This window comes from Lissotriton helveticus, chromosome 7, assembly GCF_964261635.1.
Source record: "Lissotriton helveticus chromosome 7, aLisHel1.1, whole genome shotgun sequence".
Lineage (NCBI taxonomy): Eukaryota > Metazoa > Chordata > Amphibia > Caudata > Salamandridae > Lissotriton > Lissotriton helveticus.
In genome coordinates, this window is record NC_136068.1 from 255,469,936 (window position 1) to 255,492,477 (window position 22,542).

At 43.5% G+C, this 22,542-nt stretch overlaps 1 protein-coding gene across 1 annotated transcript in view; it reads right to left on the reverse strand.

The window, feature by feature from the left end:
• Positions 1-629: 629 nt before the first annotated feature.
• The window catches only part of LOC144769033 (uncharacterized), a 54,873-nt gene continuing 32,960 nt past the window's right edge, over positions 630-22,542 (reverse strand). The window contains exon 4 of the mRNA XM_078653028.1: positions 630-641. Within this exon, the coding sequence (XP_078509154.1) occupies positions 630-641 (12 nt within the window). The remainder of the gene's footprint in view (positions 642-22,542) is intronic.

The following is a 22,542-nucleotide window of genomic DNA, read 5'->3' on the forward strand; positions in this document are numbered from 1 at the left end:
TCTTACGCTGCACACATTTAGAAACACCGCCAAGTGATACACTGTTTAAGGTTGACTCTAAGTCTCCAATCCATGACTTTTGCACAATCTTCAATACACTCCGATGGGGCACCCTTAAAGGAGTGGTTTCGGGACTGTACCAGACAATTATCAGTGGGATACCATCATACCCATTGCGGTCCCACCTGCGGGAATGGTGATCTGCCAGATTGGGCATTGCTGATTATGCTGAGGAAGATTGAGCTGAACACCTTTAGCACCAGGACAAACAACTGGGGGAAGCACCGCTTAAATTGGGTATTACAAAGCACTACACCAGTGGCACTGGTCTTCTTCCAGGTCACACCAAGCAAAGATTTTGGGAGACTCCACAAGTACATATCCTATTGGAGTGCCTGAAAATTCGATCTCACCGGGCGAGTGTATGGAATGAAATGCAGCATCAGTTCAAGATTGGGGGAGACCTAGGAGCTCTGACGGTGTTTCTCCATGGTTGCTCACAATAGCGAGAACTCACCCTTGACACAGGTAATTGTTCACCACAGCACTGTTGTTGCTAAGCTCTGTATCCTACAGCACTGGAAAAAAGGCACTGTCCTCGTGGTAGAGATGTGGCTATGAAAAATGTTCTAAATGGCCTCCTAAGGGAAAATGATATACAAGTTAGAAGAACAACTTCAAGTGTTTGATCTGATGTGGTGCAATTTCGTTCTTTGAGGATGAGTTCTAAGGCTTCAGATAGTGAGGGTTGACATAACCTTGTCACTGTATAATTTGAGGATAACCAAAGTCATGATAGCCTGAACACCAGCTTACTCTCTGTCTCTCATGCCAGTAGGTTTCAACTCCTACCGTACTCCTCTTTGGTTCTATAGTATCACGTCTCTTCACAAATGCAACTTTCGGACAATTAGCCCAGTCAATCTTTTGGATGAAGTTTGTCAAGGGGAGAGGGAGGAATAATGGGATTACCAGGAGGTATCCAGGTTGCAGTTTTTTACTTTTGTGGGGGATTCAGCTGTAGTTTTTTTTATGTCTATTCTGCATAAGGAACAGCGCGTAATGTTTTTCAATTATCAAGATATATATGTCTACTGCTGAATAGTTCTGTATATTTGACGAAGTCCTTTATCTGCAGTTGTGACGTACACTCTTGTATTATATGCTTTATAATTTTGGAAAGGGAGATATACCATTGTCTTTTTGTGCTTGGTGAATATTTCCACGGAAAATCCAATACAAAGTAACTATAAAAAAATGCTATTTTGACATCACATTCTGCACCCTCTGGTAAGCATTAGGCTAGGATGACTATCTCTATTCTTTAGATCTACTGCTTGTTTTTTTAACTGAGAAATGCCCATTCTAGCCTGGATGCTTTACAGGATAAATATATTACATAAATGAAGGGGGTGGCTGAGAGGGCCAAAATGGTGAACGTCTCTTCATGAGCTCCCGGCTCTCTGGATCTAGCATCTGCTGTAATTCTGTTGTTTGCAGACAATCTGGTCCTTCAAACACCCTATTATATAGCATGCACCTCAGGAGACCTCTGTGGAACTGGTCTGGGCCCCAGCTGTGCCCCCACAAACAATTGACAATTGATGGACTGCCTGGCGAACACACCTAAGATGACATTCGTGTTGTAAGAGGTGTGAGCTGTAGGCCTGAAATGGATTAGAGCGGGGATCCTGGGAAATCGGAGGTTCCCTGTGACAGCACTGCGGGGACAGGAGGTATCTGCCGCTCAGCACTAGGGCTTTGGCGCAACCGAGGCTGGGACGCAAGGCCTGCCAGGGGAGTCCTGCAGGCTGGAGGCAGGGTGGTAATAAAGTGCTATGGCCCGATCGGCAGATGTGAACTGTAAGGATGGCCTGAGACTGGTAGTGCGGTGAAGGTGCCTATTGGGGGCACCACTTGAGTAGGCAAAATCATTGGCCATGTATGCAGCCTGCATTTATAGCCTCCAGAGAATTAAAGCAGTGGGAGATGTATGGTGTCTGACTGCTCGTGCGGCCTTCTGGGCTAGCGGGTCAGAGCCCTGTCCCACGTTCAAAGACATCTGAGCTAGCAATAGCCCTGAGACATGTATGACAGCACATACAACCAGGTTATGCATTGATCTCTTTTTGCCCGCCGCAACTATGTCCGCCACAACATGAGCTTTTATTTTATTTTACCCAGCAGGATCTCGGGCCACTCGCCAATGGGGCTACTAATGGGAGGCCCGGACACTGTGGAAGAAAGTTCGGAATATGTTCATGTATAGGCCTGGATGGGTAATACATAGAAACAGTTACACGCCAAAAATATGTAACGAACTTAACCGCTTTTGACGTGATGAAAAAGATGTGAAAAATTATGATGAAAAGTGAAGAAAAATAAACGGACTAAAATTGATTACTTGGGTGAAATTGTGTTATGTTGAGACACAAACGTGCATACGGCTGTGCAACCCGCTGCGACCTGCTAAACCAGCAGGCCAACACAGTTGATCGAAAGATACCTTGGTGCAAAAGGAACGGCGCACTGAAACGGGTGCATGCACGCCAAACAAGGAAAAGGTTGACAAAACTATCTGTATCGGAGAACATCAAGGGTGTGCTTCAGGAACATTCTACAGTGAGTTATAATACAAGCCGTTTCACCTCCCGGCAGCACACTGACAAAAAGCATGACAAGCCATTGAGTTTCAAATACGACAGCGCGTTTCACGTCAAAAGTAGTTTTTTCACGTTTTGATCAAGGAACATTATGAGGATGGACTGTTTACTTCACAGATCGTGGATGTGACACACACAATAGATGCTTATTTATTCATTTACTCGTTTAAAAGATGCACTGTTTTACTATGGGATATTTATTTTGAAGCAACATTTTGCACAGGATTGTGGGTAATTGAGTCTGTACATGCAAACGGTAGTAAGGATATACAGCCTGATTCATCAAGAAAGGAAACTGCGACTCTCAACTCGCGATTCACAGCGAATCGCAAATGGAAAGGCGCAGATCGGAATTCATCATAGTTAGCGAGTAATTAAAGCGAATCGCACACGGGCGCAAAAATCGATAGCGAGAAAATAAAATCGCCGAAAATTCGCTATTACCCAGATATTCCGTCTCTATTTAGCGCTATCGCAAATCCCCATTAGCGACATCTCGCCAGTAGCGAGATCGCACCAACGGGAAGTCGCTTTTCGAGCGCCGTGATGACATCACAACCAGGAAGCAGGCAGTTCCCACCCCCATTCTGAACAGCGAGGCTGATCGCGAGGCTGCAGCTAAACAGAGAGCTCCTACCGGGACACCTCCAAAGTAGCGCAATTCACCCATTAGCGACAGTAGCAATGTCAGAGGAGTCTGCACCAGGGCCCAGTGACACCGGGCGCAAGAGAAAGCTCAAGTTTTCCGAGCAGGAGTTGGAGCAGCTCATCGAGGGAGTGGTTGAAAACCACGCAAAACTTTTTGGAAAGGACTCCCGGAGGGTGCCAGAGATAGGGAGACGTCGCATCTGGCTAGGAATCTCAGCTAAAGTGAACGCTGTGGGCGTGACACACAGGTCACTGGACGAGCTCAAGAAGAGGTGGTACGACCTCAGAGGTCGTGCCAAGGAGAGGGTAGCAGAGAGGCTGGGCGAGACATCTGGTACTGGGGGCGGAGAACCTACTGTCCCTCCCAATACCCCCATGGAGGACCGCGTGGAGGACACCCTTGAGACAGAGGCGTGCATAGGTGTCACCAACCTGGACTCATCCCGACCCAGCCAAGACAGCCAAGGTAAGTGGCATGCGACTGCGACCCTGTCCCCTACCATTGGTCATGGCCCTATAGCCTCCCATATACATTCCAAGTCATACAAACAATGCACATAAGATCATGGCCACAAGCATTGTGGGACATGTAGTCTGCCCATAATGTAAAAGAACCCCAATGCAGCCTCACATATCCCAAAATAAGCTATCGCTAAGCCAGGCAGGGAATGTCAACCAGCATGCATGTAGCAACTGTACGTGTGACAGATACATGCTATTAATGTAAGTCCAATTCCCCTCACAGGTGGCGCCGACTACAGCAGCGACAGCGACATGCTGCAGATCGATGAGTCAGAAGAGGATGCGGAGGAGGTGCCAACACCAACACCTCCTGCACCATCAGGCGTAGCACCACACACCGCAGCCAGGCCAACACCAACAGCTCCAGCACCATCATTGGCAGCACCTAACCCTGCAGCCAGGGCAAGACAAACAGCGCCAGCACCATCATTGGCAGCACCTAACCCTGCAGCCAGGGCAAGACAAACAGCACCAGCACCATCATTGGCAGCACCTAACCCTGCAGCCAGGGCAAGACAAACAGCGCCAGCACCATCCGGCGCAGCACCTAACCCTGCAGGCAGGGCACCACCAACAGCGCCAGCACCATCCGGCGCAGCACCTAACCCTGCAGGCAGGGCAACACCAACAGCACCATCATCGGCAGCACCTAACCCTGCAGGCAGGGCAAGACCAACAGCTTCAGCACCATCAGGTGCTGCACCTTTGCCAACCACAACTCCACCACCAGCGGCACCATCTACTTCTGGTGCATCAACTGCGGTGACTGTGCACACACCCACTGTGGGCAGCCAGCAGAGCAGGCATGTCAGGGCTCGCCACCGTGACACATCACACAGCGGCAGGAGGGGGATGGCTGTGCGCATGCCAGGCATGAGCACTGAGCGCCGGATGCTACGCATTCACCAACAGCAGGCACGACGGCAAGGGGCCATTCAGCTGCAGCTACACAAAATTGGCCGCAATGTGGCCAATGTGGGTGATAGGATTGAGCGCATGACGGCAGCCATGGAGGCCAACACTGCTGCACTCATATCGCAGCGCAACTCCGCCCGCCGACGCCACCGGCAGCTCCTTACGCGCCTGACAGCCTACACCCGCTCAAACTACATAATGGGGAATGCCACCTCCCAGCTCTCACGACGGTGCCTGGCGCAGCAGCAGCAGCTAATACAATGTGTCGAGGATGTTGGACGGGTGTTGGAGCAGGTCACCACTGCCGTACTGGCACTCCATCCTACTGGTGAAGGCAATGTGGGGAGGGACGACACCAGTGAGTGCGCCTCCAGTGTCAGCAGCCTGTCTGCCTCAATGGTTGGCGTGTTACGCCGCAGCACCAGGCCCACTGCAGGGACACGTGCCGTCCCAGAGGAAGAGCCAGAGCGTCGTTTGGGGGCTGCGCGCCGGAGGCGCAATTGAGTTACTAGAACATTTCCTAGATAATGCTGATGATACAAGCATGTCCAGTGGCTAGTTAGGAGCAGTATGGCGCAATACTGCTGCAATATTATGAATGTAGACATTACGTTATTATTGTGGATTTAACAATAATATTTATTCATGCAACATACATGGGCCTCCAGTCATTATTTACATTGCCATGCTGGAGTGATTGTTGGGTGAGTGGATTGTGGGCTTCAGAAACTGTTCATAGTGATGTGGTTGCGCCGTCTGTGTCCTTCAGCAGGGTTCTCCCCGCGTGCATGACGCACATGTGCTGGTGGACGGTCGTCCCCTTCAGACTCACTGCCAGAGATCTCTACTGGTATCCGGCGCTTGGTTGCAATGTTGTGTAACATTGCGCAGACAGCCACAATGCGGCAGCACACATCAGGACTGTAGTACATGGCCCCACCTGTCTTGTGCAGTATGCGGAACCGGCTCTTGAGTAGCCCGAATGTCCGTTCGATACAATTCCTTGTCCGTATGTGAGAAACATTGTACCGCCGTTGCTGTGGAGTAGCCGGGTTGAGGTATGGGTGAGGAGGTATTCCCGGAGGGCGTAGCCACTGTCTCCTGAATGAGAGGAGCAGAGGGTGAGTGCCTGTGCTGCGCAGCTACATCATTGCAATGTGTAATTGTTGACAATGTGTACTTACCAAGTAGGTGTCCTTCCCCAAATTCTCCCCTGGCCAGTCGTGTGTGGAGGCCGCTGTGCCGGAATATAAAAGAGTCATGGGTACTCCCTGGGTACTGGGCCACGATGTCAGTAATGATAGTCTTGGCATTGCAGACCATCTGTATGTTTAGGGAGTGGTATGACTTCCGATTCCGGTACATGTACTCCGTCGCAGCTGGTGGGCAGATGGCAATGTGGGTGCAGTCTATGCATCCTATCACAGATGGGAAATGGGCCACATTGTAGAAGTTTAACTTTGTCAAGTCCAGTTCCTGTTGGCTGGTGGGGAATTTGATGTGTCGGTGTAGCTGGGTGAGCATTGCGTCAACAAAACTCCGGAGGCAGCGTGACATGGTGGGCTGGGATATCCCCCCTGCAGCCGCTACTATCCCCTGGAAGCTCCCAGAGGCCAGGAGGTGCAGGCTACACAATACCTGTACATGTGTAGGCACAGCATTGGTCCGCCTTGTTGGGTGCTGCATCAGGGGGTCAAGGTCGTGTATGAGTTGAATTATCATGGCCCCATTTAGCCGGTACTTCGCATAGATCTGCTCCCTGGTTTGTCCCAGCAGGGTGATCCGCTGGCGGAATATCCTCTCCTGTATTCTGCGTCTCCTCCGTGCTGCTCGCTGTAGCCTTTGCCGCCTGACCAGCATGTACATTCCTGGCATTCTGAGACACCAACTGCTGCTGCTGCATCTCCTTATGTGTGTTTGGTCAGCCCTTTCCCTGTTCCTGATTGGCCAACGTTTTTTCAAAATTTTCGCTAATCACTTTTATGGTTACCACCTGCTTTGGGTTGTCCTTAATTTGCGCGGCGCTAATGGTGAATTTGAGGTTTTTCGCTATTAGAGAATTTTCATGAATTCCGATTGCGCTTGTATTGCGGATTCGCTAAATTTATTCTCTAATTCCGTGCTTTGGCGCAAACCTACAGGGATTCTGAGAATATATTAGCGAATTCGCAATCTTTGGTTAGCGCTTTGGTTATTTTCTTCATGAATGCCGATTTGGGAAATTGCGGGCGCAATGGCATTTTCGCTGCTATTGCGCCCGCAATTTAGCTTGATGAATCAGCCTGTTAGAGCGGGAGGTGGTGAGAACACGTGAGCCGTCTTGCACCAATGACCATAGAGGTGGGGAGGGTAGGATCTATTTAAATTTGGGACAAATAGCATAGTCGCTCACAAGCAACAACGAGCGTGCAAGAGGAGGTTCAAGAGTTGCGTTGTTTATATCAGGTATGCATGGGGGTAGAACATGGTGTTACACCCAAGATAGGGAAGTGATGGAGTACGGCCTCGTGGGGCGGTAGTTTAAGAATGTCACTAAGGTGTTATAAGGTTGAAAGGGGATTATGTTCGGAGGTTAAGGGGCAGGTTATTTTTGGGACATGAGGTCAAAGAAACAAGTTCTGTTTGATTTCTTTTTTTTTTCGGAAGAGTGTTTAAGTCAGGAGGGAGAGGGTGAATTAGACATTATATTTGATGCACGATAAAACTGTAGGGAGTCACTTTATGCACAACCTGTTTTGCACTAACAGAAGCATGGGAACTGAGGGGGATTGTTAATTTAGATCATGTGGCACGGAAATGAAATGTGACTTATAAGGACATTTTTATAATTTGCAGATACTCCTGATGAAGGTTTTTTAACCGAAATGCATTGAGTAGGATACGCATAGAATCAAGTGGAAGAAAGTTCGGAATATGTTCATGTATAGGCCTGGATGGGCAATACATAGAACAGTTACACGCCAAAAATATGTAACGAACTTAACCGCTTTTGACGTGGTGAAAAAGATGTGAAAAATTATGATGAAAAGTGAAGAAAAATAAACTGACTAAATTTGATTACTTGGGTGAAATTGTGTTATGTTGAGACACAAACGTGCATACGGCTGTGCAACCTGCTGCGACCTGCTAAACCAGCAGGCCAACACAGTTGATTGAAAGATACCTTGGTGCAAAAGGAATGGCGCACTGAAACGGGTGCATGCACGCCAAACGAGGAAAAGGTTGGCAAAACTATCTTATCGGAGAACATCAAGGGTGTACTTCAGGAACATTCTACAGTGAGGCCTGGACACTATCCATAGGCCAGTATGGAGACTTGGGGCATGGCATCCTACAAATGAAGAGGCATAAAGTTGCAACTTTTGCTCTAATTTTCAATTGCTTCCTTTAACATCCACAGCACAGCTCGACTAAACTTGGAACAGAAACTGTTGCATGCCAGAACAGATGCTTGAGAACTAACTCACAGAAGTTTGAAAGCATGATTTTGCTTACTGTATGAAATTATCTTATTGTTCATATGACTAAAACTTGCAGTAGCTTAAAAAGAAGCTACGTATCCTGCCTTACTTAATTCTACTGGATTGCATATTTTTACCTACTACATCATCTCCATCCTATGGAAGACGATCATTAGGACAGAGTGTTCTGAAACTCCTGATGATTTCAAGGGGTGTTAATCCTTAACTCCTGGAGTATAATTGCTCAGATTTTGGAACTGAACTGTGTGTGCCTGTTTGTTTGATTTGCTTGTTCACCCATTTTGCAGCAATGAAGACTAACGACTTGGACATCTAAGGACAAGGTGAAGTGTGATGAAATACTGTGACCTGCTGCCAGGTGGTAAGCTAGCAAGGTGGAACCTTATCAGCTGAAAGGGTTCACGTCATGCTGCTGTGACTTTGACAGACTGAGACAGATTTCCTATTTTTAACAATCTGGAACTGCTCACTTGGAACTATTGAATTTTCTCATGGGTTTGTATGAGGCTTAACAGATTTCCTATTGATCCCAATGCTATATCGCCATCGGCTGAGAAAGATTTATCCCTTCATCTTTGGATTGCGCAGAGTTTGATATTCACTTTATTAAATCAAAATAGTTTAAAATAGGATTGTATGTCATTTAATTAAATCTTTTTTTTTTGCTTTGAATGAGATACTAAACTTTGAGATATAACTGAACTCTGCTGATTCTGATATATAATTTGGTTGTGGGTATGCCCTATGCTTGATACATCTTTTAATTCTGAAAATAGACTTCCTAAAGCGATGAAAGATAAATATATGAGAGTAGCAATTATCATATTCCTGGTCTTTATTTGGTAATTGCTCAGCCTCCGAATATTCCAGTCCCTTTCCGCACAGAACAAGATCCACCAGAAGACCAACACATATTGACGGAAGCTAGAGGCTAAAGATCCTAGTAAAAGCCCTAGTCCTATTGGGAAGGAGTTTTAAGGCCCAGTGAGCAAACACAACAACACACTTGCCAGGGTGGCATTGCAACAGCTGTCCCTGCAGAATGTTCGACAATGCTGGATGATCATGCAGAGTAGGATAGATGAGTGGGGAGATGAGTCCAGAAAATTACTCTATTGGCTGGCTACTCGGGGTAGTAGAGAGAGTGATTCCAAGGGTAATAAATCATCAGGTCAAGAAAACAGAGGGAACCCAAGAGATTACAATGGTTTTTGCGAACTACTATGGCTTCCTCTAATGGGAGCAACCACCCAGACAGACTGATTTCCCCGAATTAGAGACCTGCCTCTCGCAGTGCTGTGAGAGAGAAACTTGATCAACCCTTTACAGAGGAAGAACTCAATATTGCTCTCTCAGATATACTTACTGGCAAGACTTCAGGTCCAGACAGGTTCCCAATTGAATACCATTGGGGAGTGGCATATAACAATAGGATAAAGGGTGAAACTCATTCATGTTGCTTGACTCCGAGAAGGCGTTTCATGCACTTGATTCAGACTTTTGATGGATGTGCTAAACCGAATGGGATTTGGAAACAGATTTTTATCATACATACGAGTCCTGAATATGACGCCTAAGGCCCAGGTGCGGGCCAATGGTGCCCTATCGGATCCATTCCCCATGAGTAAGCGCATCCAACAGGGTTATCCATTGTCACCTCTTATAGCTATAGAGCCGCTTGCGACATGGGCCTGCAGTGATGCCCAACTGCTAATATTCCTGTGGGGAGATGGTGCATACCGTTATATGTCGATGATGTGCTGTTCTTTTGGGGCTCATCTGGATTTTACGGGCCCACGTATTCTTCATATGCTGTTCGATCTGTGTGTCCAGCCCTCTAGCCTGCATGTAGATTGGTCCATGTCCCTCTTGGTGCACCTTACGGGCGCCAACAACATCACACAATGGCCGAACCAAATCCCCCTTTGGGGACAGAGTTTTAAGTATTTAGGCATACACAAAACTCTACTACCAGAATTAGTGTGGTCCCTCATTCTAGCACCTTTGACAACTAGAATGCAAGCGTATCTCAGGCAGTGAGTCAGACTCCCCCTCAACATACTGGCAGAGCCGCATTATGTAAAATTATGGATTTACTGTGTTTTCATGTGTGTTCCAAAATTTCCTGGGAAGTGGTTTCAAGGAACCCAGGGGATGGTGCTCTCCGATGTATGGGCCCAAAAAGTTTCCTGCATTGTGTTTGGGAAGTGCCCTTAATCTATATATGATAGAGGGATGGCAATTGCAGACCTACACTTATATTACTTGCCCACCCAGCTTATCATGGTAAATGATTGGCTTCCGGGAGGGTGGAATGACCGTGCCTATCAGTTCAAAGTATCTTTCCTAGGAGTTGATACTAATATAAGCATACTCTACAGAGCACCTCTCCCCAGTTCACTCCCAAAGTTAACCAAAGTGGCCTTTCAAGTCTGGGGAGCAGTCCAATGCTAAATGGGATGGGATAGAAAGATCACAAGTCAGACACCCCTATGGAGAGGGCGATGGTTGTCCTTGACTGCGCAACTGGAGGGATTTCATAAATGGAACCTCATTGGTATATCTCAATTAGGAGATGTTTGGCAAGGACCTCACATGAAGTTGTTCCAAGACCTAAAAGAAGAGTTTCACCGACACGAATCTCAGTTCTATAGAGACCTCCAGCTTCGACATGCACTGTCAACCCTTGAAAACCTGATTAGAACACCTCCCGAATTTTGCCCACTGGTGGCTAGGCTGTTGTTGTGAGAGTTAGTAAAGATGGGGCCTCCCGTACATATAATTCGCTATGTATTAAGTCACCTGACCTGTTCACTCCCGTGCGGGTCAAATGAAAGGGCTGAGTAGGCGCCCTGGAGGATGGGAAATGGAGGGAAACCCTTATAACAGAGAGAGAGAGAGAGATGGCGATCTCATCCATGTTACAACTGAATCAACTTAAATATCTGCATACTACATATCTGACCCCGCTGAGGTTGTGTAGGGCCTGTAGGCTTCCCTCATCCTCCTTCGTACACCGTAGTAAGGAGGAAGCGGACTTACATCATGTCATCTGGACATGCTCTGTCATATTCTGACATTGTGGCTTTGTTTTCCATAGCCTGTCCCGGGTATGGGGGAGCCCAAAAGAGAAGACAGCACGTATTACACTTTTGGGGCTGATGGAGGACCTGGGGGGAGAGGCGGGCTGAGCAGGCATTGATGGGGATCACTGAAATAATATCGAGGGAAAGAATATCGACCAACAAAAATATCGTTGAGAAAATATCGAGAGACAAAATATCGAGTTTCTATCTACAAACAGGTAAGTACAAAAACATCGAGTAAAAAATATAGTTTACAAAAATATAGTTGTAAAAAATATCGACTTTAATAAAAACAATGTTTAATTACATTAATATAAAAAATTAATTACTAAAATATACTTAACAATACTTAAAATAACTTTTAATAATTAAATAATTAATGAAAGTAAAAAAATAATATTTTTTAATCATATTTCTTAAAACATATATATATATAATAACACAATTTTATTAAATAATAGCCAATATTATTAACGTGCAAATACAAAACAGTAAAAATTACTATTCCCACTCCAGTGGGTGCAACAGTAGGGAAAGCGTTGGATAGCGTAGGGGTTAAAATTACTATTCCCACTCCAAAGAGTGCAACAGTGGATATATGACGTTACAACGCACTACCATTACAACGTAAGTATTGGTAAGTATATAATAATTTTTATAATTTAAGTTATTTAAAATTAATTTAATTTAATTTCATTTCATTTCATTAAATTAAATTAATGTAAATTTAATTTTACTCTATTTTTACACTGTACCCCTGTACCCCAAAAACCCAAAACTGACCCTGAACCCTAAAAATAAACCCTTTACCCAAAAACCCAAAACTGACCCTGAACCCTAAAAATACCCCTTTACCCAAAAACTAAAAACTGACCCTGAACCCTAAAAATACCCCTTTACCCAAAAACTAAAAACTGACCCTGAACCCTAAAAATACCCCTTTACCCAAAAACTAAAAACTGACCCTGAACCCTAAAAATACCCCTTTACCCAAAAACTAAAAACTGACCCTGAACCCTAAAAATACCCCTTTATCCAAAAACTAAAAATTGACCCAGAACCCAAAAAATACCCCTTTACCCAAAAACTAAAAACTGACCCTGAACCCTAAAAATACCCCTTTACCCAAAAACTAAAAACTGACCCTGAACCCTAAAAATACCCCTTTACCCAAAAACTAAAAACTGACCCTGAACCCTAAAAATACCCCTTTACCCAAAAACTAAAAACTGACCCTGAACCCTAAAAATACCCCTTTACCCAAAAACCCAAAACTGACCCTGAACCTTAAAAATTCCCCTTTAATTTAACATAATTAGCAATAAATCAATTAAATTAAATTAATTACCAATTACATTTTAATTAATTAACACATATTTTTTAATTAACAATTAATTCAATATTACTACCAATTATTAAATTTACATATTTAATTAATTATAATTAAATTACTTCCCACCCTATTCCACTATAAACCCACAACCCGCTACAGGAAATAAATTATTTTAATTTACATAATTAGCAATTAATCAATTAAATTAAATTAATTACCAATTAAATTTTAAATAATTAACAAATATTATGTAATTACCAATTAATTAATTATTACTACCAATTAATAAATTTACATATTTAATTAATTATTATTAAATTACTTCCCACCCTATTCCCCTATAAACCCACAACCCGCTACAGAATAAAATTACACAATAATTTAAAAAAAATCATTAATTAAAAATAATTATAACATAAAATGACACTTTTCACACATATTATAACATAAAAACACTATAAATAATTAAATATTATTTAAAAAACGATATTTTTTACTATCTAGATTATATACTTGGATATTTTCACTTTCTATATTATTTACAGTCGATATTACTTCACTTACCTTAAAAACGATATTTTGGCTGTCGATATTCTGTCTTGTCGATATTTTCTCCAAACGATATTTAAAACTCGATATTCTGTCCAAACGATATTTTGGAGTCGATATTATCTCTGCACCATTGATGGGTACACTAATTGCAAAGAGACATTGCCCGATGGTAAGAGTTGGCCATGCCCCCACAGATGGCAGATTGGTACAGAGGTATAACCCATAAATGGAAAAACCCATATATGCAGCAAGGGGCTGCCCATGTAAGCATAAAATATTTGGGGGTCAATGGTGGAGATTTTTATGCTCTGGACTGACACACAACATGAGATTGTGTATTATCTGCTGTCTCATGTAAACCTGATTTTGTGCTCTGTACATGCTAATGTTTACATTTGTATAATGTTAAAAACAATAAAGTCTGGTGTCAAAAAAATATATTACATAAATAATCCTTTATTTAAATTCACAGATTCGGTTTTCCATAACAACTCACCTTTTCTCAACCTATTGCAACGTTTTGCACACAATTGGATCTATAGACCTAGTTCAGACTGCAACTGCTGCTGGATAGTTGATTTTTTGAAGAGGCTCTGGTATCCATGCTGGGAGAGACCCCCCCAACACCACCCATTAATTTTTGAGGAGTAGCAATGACATGAGGGTTTGTCCATTACATGGACATCCTAGTCATTGGGTGAATCTTTTTCAATTTGCTTGGTTAATCTAAGCTTTTATTTACAAATTGTATCTGTAATCATGCTTTTCTTTAATATAACCGCAACTAGGCACCAGTCAAGGTCAGTTACGAAAACAATCATAACTCAAGCATTAAATAAAGTAGCGCAGGACTGGTAGACTCTTGGAGAAATGACACCCCCAGTTAGGATCTATCCTTATTCGACTACTTTTTTAAAAAAAAACAAGACCTCAAAATGTTTGGAGACATTTACATAAGTATGTTTATCTCAGATTATTCCTGTTGCTGATGCCTATTATTTTTTTTACAGACTAGAGTACATATAGCTACGTAGAGTCCATAAAAGAAGCCCTGACATACAAGGCATATGAGACACATAAGTGAATGTTCACCATTAGTTTTCGTTAGCAAAGCAGAGAATTACGAGTACTTGAGCAAATGAGGGGAAGCCTTTCAAGTGGCATTAAAGGGGGATGGAATATCCGAGATCTGTGGTACAAAGAAGCAGGTAAAGGGTGTACTGAGAAAGGATGACTTGAAAGTCTAAAAATTGAAGAACAAAGTGGTGACAGCTGCTTTAAGGTGTTGCAGCTAATAGAGGTTAAAATACAAATTAAAGAGACCTAGACTATACTGCAAAAGTATACACATACCACATAAAGACAAAAGTTACATAGAGAGGGCCGAAAAATCAGGGTGCCTTTTGGCATGGCTATTAAAAAGGAAAAACTCAAAATTAAAATTTTGAAACTAAAGACTGAAACAGATGAATACCTCATGATTCAAACATAAATCAATGACCAATTTATGGCCAAACGGTCATATCTTTATAAACAACCATACAGTTTTGTGTACACAGAATAGTGAAATACCTTAGCCAAGTAAAGCTGACTAAACTAACAGAAGAACACATGGTGGACTTGGAGGCCCCACTTACCAGATTGAAATATTAGACGAGGCCAAAGAAATGTAATTGGGTAAGTCTCCAGAATGTGATGGTATCCCAAGATATATGTATCAGAATGTTATTAGTACCATGGTAGATAGATTAGTGGAAGAGTATGAAGATGCTAGGTCAGTGGGTTTCTGACTGCAAACTATGGGGAAGTATTGATCAAACTGATCACAATATTCCCTATGGTGGATAGAGACCCTACATAGATCTGTGTTACTAAATGCAGATATAAACATTTTAGGTAATGTATTAGCTAATAGTAAATGCAGGGATGTGGTAGATTTGTGCATGCAGATCAATGCAGATATGTGTCAGGAAGAACTACAATGCAGAACCTGAGACAGATGGCACATTTTATGGATTCCTAAGCATGAGACGAGACACCTGGTGCTTTCGTTGCCTGATATGGTGGGCTAGGACTATGTGTGGGCAGTACTGGAAGGGATGGACTTCCGACCATCCTTCTTGAGTTGGTTCAAATTGGTATATATGCTTGGCATATTCTTAAAGAAAAACTGCTGAACCAGACCATAGTACAGTCTCCACCAGACATACAGCAAGCTGACATGGACTTGCCACTTTACTGCAGCAGACAAACCAATGAAGAAATGCGGCAGGCCATCAAACATCTGAGAAAAATACTAAGCAATGCCTGCTACACATTGTTCCTTAGAGAAAAGGGTATAGAATTACACAAATGTTTGTGGCACTGGGAATTGTATTAGAAAAATGCTAAATAGTGATTCTTTGAAGTAAGGAAATGGAGCTGATATTTAAGGGATGAATTAGAGATATGACAGAGTGGGTGAGAGTGGAAGAGCAGAACAACAACAGATCCACATGAGATGAAAATGTTATTGATTACCTCACGGAAGGGGATGAAAAGCTAAGAAAGGTAACAGTTCCACCAGATGCCAGGCCACTTTGAAACAGACCATGATCTGAAAGCTAATAAATACAGGTCCTGTATTACAGAAGTAACCCGGGGGTGCAACAGGCGTTTGGGCACAGTTTGTGCGGCCCCAGGGAACTTTGGTATTACAGAAGGGGCTCCTTCTGTAATACAGATAGCTTTGGCACACATGTTGCACCAGTGCTATCTCAATAGGGTGATCTCCTATTTGCATGAGGGCATGGCCCCCAAGCAAATGAGGGAATCTCTTTACCTCTGTGTACAAGCCGTATTATGGACAAGGGCGCAGAGGTAAAGAAGTTGTCAGGAGGCGCCACAAAAACATAGCTCACTGTCATTGCGCCCCCTGATGGTAGCCCTCTGCAGGTGGTCATCAGGGTCCTACGGACCACCCAGACATCCCCTTGCAGGCAGGTGCAGTTACTCTCTGCGTCCACCTCCAAAGGTCTCGCTTACTCCTTATATAAAGTGCAGGTGAGTGCTGCCCGTACTGTGAAAGATAGAGCGTCTTTGAAGGAGCAACTCCGTTTTTCACTTGAATGTGCTACCCCCAAGCCAGCACGTGTTCGCGCATTCCCCGGAGGCAGCGCATTCAACCCAATAGCGTGCACTTTCCCTGTTTCCTCACGGTGCACTTGTTTGAAGGTGTGCCATGACGCAAACAGGGGAAGTGTGCCCTGTACTGAACGTTAGTAGAACCAACTCAGAAGCACAGTTTTAAAAACAAACAGGATGCAAAAATGTATGTTTGTAACTGTGGTACATATTTTGTATAGGGTGGATACATTAGGGACACCCAGTTGTTGATTGAAGTGATTGGAAGTCTATGTTATTCTCCATGTTCATAATATTTATGATGTAATGCTTATTAACACAATAAAATATATCTTAAAAAATTACAGCAGACACGTTTCGCTTCAGCATGTTGCACAATAGAGCTTTTCAATGTAAAAAAATTAAGGCATATTGATTCTAAAGAAAAAGACAGCCACATTAAAGTCCCCTGTGAATTAATTTCTCTAGGAACCATAATATTTTGTTTGATACCATCAAAAGCAAGGAGGTGATCATGTTACCATTTCATTTATACATACCACCTACAGCAATCAAAGATGAACTAATTGTAAATCTGTCTATAACAAGTTGTTGTGTAGTTTTTGTATTTCAATAATGTTAATAACAGCAATGTGTCTTTGAAAGTGTGGCCTGTTTGAGATGTTTGAATTGCATGAGGAATGAATGAACTGACCGCAGAGATGTTCGGAATGAAAGGAAAAGTAATTGCTATTTTTGGATGCCATGATTAAAAAATGTTTAAGAGATTCAATAATAAAATTAATTAAGTAAATATATTAGCATCTGTTCACACTGTGATTGATTCGTCTGGCCTAGGGAGATTTATTTTTGATATTCTGTGGAACTGTGTGCATTTTCATTTAGGTCAGTAGAAATGTGAAAATGTGTCACGTATTATTGATATACAATATGGCCTACACAATCATCTGTGCAGGAGTGAAATACAATTGTCTTAGGTTAATGCTTATAGACTTTCAGTGCTAAATGCATACCTATGCTGATAATAATTGGTTTATTTCTAGTTGATAAATGGGGTAAAAGACTTCCACCAGGTTTTAAAAAGCACTAAAAAAATGAACGACTCTCAGTGTATCCAAATTTCTGTCATAACTGCACGCCTAGTGAACGTTATTTTATCTCAGCATTTCAGCCATTTCAGCAGGGGCAGCTCCTCCTAAATGGTGGTGGAGCATTGCCACTCCGGCTGTGAGCGCCACAGGGAAACACTAATAAATAAAATGCCATAATAATGCCATTTTATTTTGCCACCAGCTCGCGCTGTGTACAGCGCGAGCGTGAGACAGGGGGTGGGGCTGAATCCTGCTATTGTAGGAATACTGCTGTCACTTTCAGTGTGCATGTTGGGTTGGCCAGCGTGCTAACTACCACCAGCCCGACATGCACACTGTACACCCAGCAATTCCTGGGCTGTGAAACAGCCAGGGGATCGTTGACACAGGTCCCCAGTGCTGGGTTAGCCTGCTGTCGTCCCGAGCGCAGCACCAGGATTGGTCAGGATGTGTGTTCTACTGAGTATGAAGTGAAGTCCTTCCCTTTCCTGTTCGTGGACAGCAAATATCGCCGGGAGCGCAGTACCGCACCAGGCGGGAGCATCTTTTGTGGTGAGATGAGTGCATCATGCCACCCCATATTTTTGTATTGCCAGCCGCCACTGCATTTCAGTAACAGTGATTATGGGCCAGATGTAGGTAATTCCGATTTACCTACTCTTAACCCCTTCAACGCTGATGACGAGCTGGGCTCGTCATGAGGTAGCCTCCTCGCACGCTCATGACGAGCCCAGCTCGTCACGTAAAGTGCGATTTTGAAAAACCCAGCGTACGGGCGGAATTCCGCCCGCACGCATGCGGTTAAATACCGAATCATACTGATTCGGTATTTAGGAGTAGGTAAATTGGAAGTAGTCAGATGTAGGTAATTTTTATTTTACAATTACCGATTCTGTAAGATTCAGTATTTACTGATTCGGTAAATACCGAATCGGTATTTCCCATTGATTCCTATGGGCTTTGAAGCCCATAGGAATCAATGGGAAATACCGATTTACCGAATCCTGGCAGAGGGAACGGGGTGTCACTTTGACACCCTGTAGCACCCCAATTGCAGGCTTGTGTGCCAAGTGGCACACATACATGTCCTAAGGGCATGTCTGTGTGTCACATGGCATAGGTGTACATGCACAGATGTGCATTTACACTGGAATTCGGTATTTTACCACCCAATAGGATTGGGTGGTAAAATAAGAAATCCTAAGGGCCTGTGGCACTGCAAACTGTGCCACCTACATATGGGTTAACAGATTAGGTATATTTACCGATTCTGAAAAATACCGATGTGGTAAATTTACCGATTCGGTAAATATACCGATTCTGTAAATTCCGAGCCACCTACATGTCAAAAGCCAAATACCGGTTGGTAACGGCCGAAATCGGTCATTACCGACCGGTATTTGGCTACCTACATCTGGCCCTTTATGTCTTCAGTGCTTAACTGGTTACCAGCAGCACTGGTTAAATCGGTTTGAGATGGCACAGATCTCCCCATAGCTCTTGAAAGGCTTGTTTGCAACAGAGCGTCGGTCCTCTATATCTTTTACAGACATTAGATTATTGCAACATTATCATTTTGGTGATAGTTTGTAAAAATGATGCAATCAATGTAATCTAGGGAGCCTTCTTACAGAGAGCAATAATGAGGTGTCTCCCAAAAGTCAGAAAGGTGTGATCCTGAGCAGGACAGCAGGGGAGTGAGCCCAGTGCTACGACTGTCTTTGTGAACCTCTACTATGAGAGCTCAGGCCCTCTCAATACTGCAAGTGCTGCACCCTAAGCTATTGACTGCGGCCCGATTCACAAAGAGCCTCCGCACTCGTGGTGGACTCTCCCCAGTCATGGAGGGATCTCCGCACTCGTGGCAGTTTTGTGATGATTTTAATTAATCAAGCAATAAACTTTAAACTTGAAACTCGTGGCAGTTTCCCATTGTGGAGATCCCGCCGCGTGTGCGGAGATCCCGCAATGACTGAGGAGCCTCCGCCACAAGTGCGGAAATCCCACCATCACTGAGGAGCCTCCACCTGGAGTGTGGAGGCTCTTTGTGAATCGGGCCTGAACGTCCCAAAACAGTGTTACAATGTAATGCTTTGGGGAAGGAAGGTACCAGGGCACTGGAAAGGAACCTGCGCCTTCTAAAGACATGAGCTGGGGCAGGAAAGGGAGCTAGAAGGGTATTGGAGCCAGCCAGTGTGTCATGGACCACAGTGCAAGGAAGAAAATGGGCCCCCTGGCTGCTGTTTCAATTGTCAAATGTAGCAATAATGAGGAATTAGAGAGACCCTCAGGCCTCTGGCTCCTGTTTCCCGGTGCCAACGCACCTGCTGTACGAATGGAAGCAATGTCCCTGTAGAATAAACTCAACAACATAATGTATTACATCATCTAAATATTAGGGGCTTGATTGATAGTCCATCCAGCAATGATTAAAAGAGAAAAAAGAAGGGAAATCAAATGTGGGTGGGGCTGAACCAAAGCCCACCGTGTCTCTCTCTAGGCTTCGTTTATTATCGGGTTTTTTTAAGTATTGAAGATATGAGATCTTGCTGCAGACAGCTAAAGCTCTCTCTAACCAGACAAAATAGAACTCTTGTGTTGCAATTGCATTTATATAGCGCTTACTACCCCTGACGAGGCATTGAAGTGATTTTTGGGGGGGTAGCATGCTACCCTGAAACCCATAAAGGATTAGTGGTGAATTAGTATAGTGAAATAAGAAAGTAATTTGAGTGGTGGATATGTTAGGCAGTTATTTGAATTCAGTAGGATAGAGGTGAGATAGAAGAGAGAAAGGTTTGCATTGATGTAACGCTTGCTAACCCTGATGGGGTGTTAAAGTGCTTTTTCGGCGAGTAGCACACTATTCCGGAACCCATAAAAGATTAGTGGTGAGTTAGAATTGTGAAATATGAAAGTACTTTGACTGGTGGATATGTTAGTCAGTTATTTGGATTGAGAAGGATAGCGGAGGGATAGAAGAGGGAATAAGGTTTGCATTCATATAGCGCTTGCTACCCCTGATGGGCTGTAGAAGCATTTTTTCCAGCCACTATCACGCTAATCCGGAACCCATAAAGGATTATATAAACAGAAATGACTCACATTCTCTGGGCACAGTTTAAGTAATTGTTGCCTCATTTCCTCTTCTGCATTTTTCTGTTATCTCCCCTACAACAGAAAGGGTATTGCAAGATGTTCCAAGTATTTGCAAACCAGACTGTTTCTTCGATTGACAAAAAGTTCTAGGAGTGTTGATGGAGCTAAACAAAGGGTATTAAAAAAACCTGAAAAAACACATAGTTGTGCCCTGCAAACTTGCAAGCAGTCGGGAAGTGTTTGGGGTTGTGACACACCTAAACAAATGCATTATTGGCTTGGCTGTTGGGTCTGGAAGCCCCCAGAGTCGGCTCTGCTATGTATATGTTGTTTTTTCTCTTATTACTGATTTCACAAAGGGGTTTTAAATGTTTCATTTTGTATCAAAAATGTAAATATATATAGTAACCTCTTCACTAAACAAGTAGTACATGTGCACCCACATAAGTACTCCTTGAATGGGTGCATATTTACTATTTTTTGGGAATTCATAAACATAGTAGTAGTAGGCTTGGAAAGCTGTGCCAGTCCTAGGTTTACAGGCATACTACTGGCAATCAAACACTCAAAAAGCAATCTGATGAAAGCTTACAAATAGATTAACCACTGGCATTTGCTTGGGGTAGCATTCCAACCCATTATTTTTTGCCCTGTCTGACACAGTAGAGAGAGGGCCTGATTTAGGGTTTGGCAGATGGAGGAAATTCCGTGTGGTGAAGGACTTAACATCTAATCCCTGCCTTTATTGCTCCAGCATAATTTAGAGATGCATACACCGCTAAAGTGGTTCCTGCCAATATAGGAAAACAGAGCGAATTGCCTACCCGTGCTATAGCTTAACTAGGAACTCAGTGGCAGCCGGCATGGATCGGGGGTGCAGCTGCGGCGGGTGAGGGGGTAAAGGAGTGCAAAAAATGAAAAATACATGTACCTCCTCGCCGCTCCGTCCAACGTCATCTCTCCTCTGTCATTCGAACAAAAAGCACCCCTGAGCCAATGACAATGCCTTTACAATGTGCAGCATTGTGATTCGCCTAAGCTCCATAATTCAGCACTCAGACCGGGACTGAGGGCCTGGGCATGTTCTCCGTGCAGGCTGTAATGCAGACTGGGTGTAGAACATGCTAAGTGAGCATGACTGTTTGGCCGGCCCGAGTCGGCCAGCCAAAGAGTCATGCGCACTTCAGTGTGCCCACCACTCCTCCCCTGTCCTGCTCTTTGAGCAGAGCAGCCCCACCCCGTCAGCATGCTGCGGCAGCAGTAACGAATAAAATGATAATAACATCACGTTTTTATCATTTTAATTTTAGTTTCCCTCATTGCTGCAATGCCATATTTGCAATGTTATGTATCATGAACTTATATATGACAAAAGTTTAAGTGTCCAAAGTGCAAATATACACTCATTTACGCCTGAAGCATTCGCAAACAAGTAGACTTGAATATGTGTTTTAGATATTAGAAAAGGTTTTGTCATCCTATGTATATGTTCATAAATTGTATAGCAAATTCTGTGACAGGAGGGAAGGCTTCGTATTTTGCACTTCTTTTGTCACCCCTTACGCTACCAGGTTTTTTTTGCGAACTTCTGTGCCAGAGTGTTTTTCCGAGAACTGGTATTGTTTTTTGAAACACATGTACCTCTTTTTTCTTCCTGTGCAACCCTAAAAGCAATATTTTTAATTTTCAGCATATTCTGACCATGTAATGGTGCAAACCCTGCAACAATATCTCATTTTGGCCGGAAGACATTATGAGAAATGTCGAGAGTTTTTCATTTTTCAACAAATTAGAGAAACTTTTAGTTTTATTTCTCAATTGGAAATGCAGACATCACAGAACGCAAAGCAAGGCACTATTTCTCCATATTTCTGGAGTTTGAAAATACCTAATATATGTGGATTTTCCTCGGGGTCAGACTGAGACAGAAAATAGACCCAGTCACTAAAATAAAAGTGTCCCCCTTTAGTAAATTAAATGGCTTAAAAAGTAGCTCACATTTGTAATTTAGGCAGTTTTGAAGTTGAA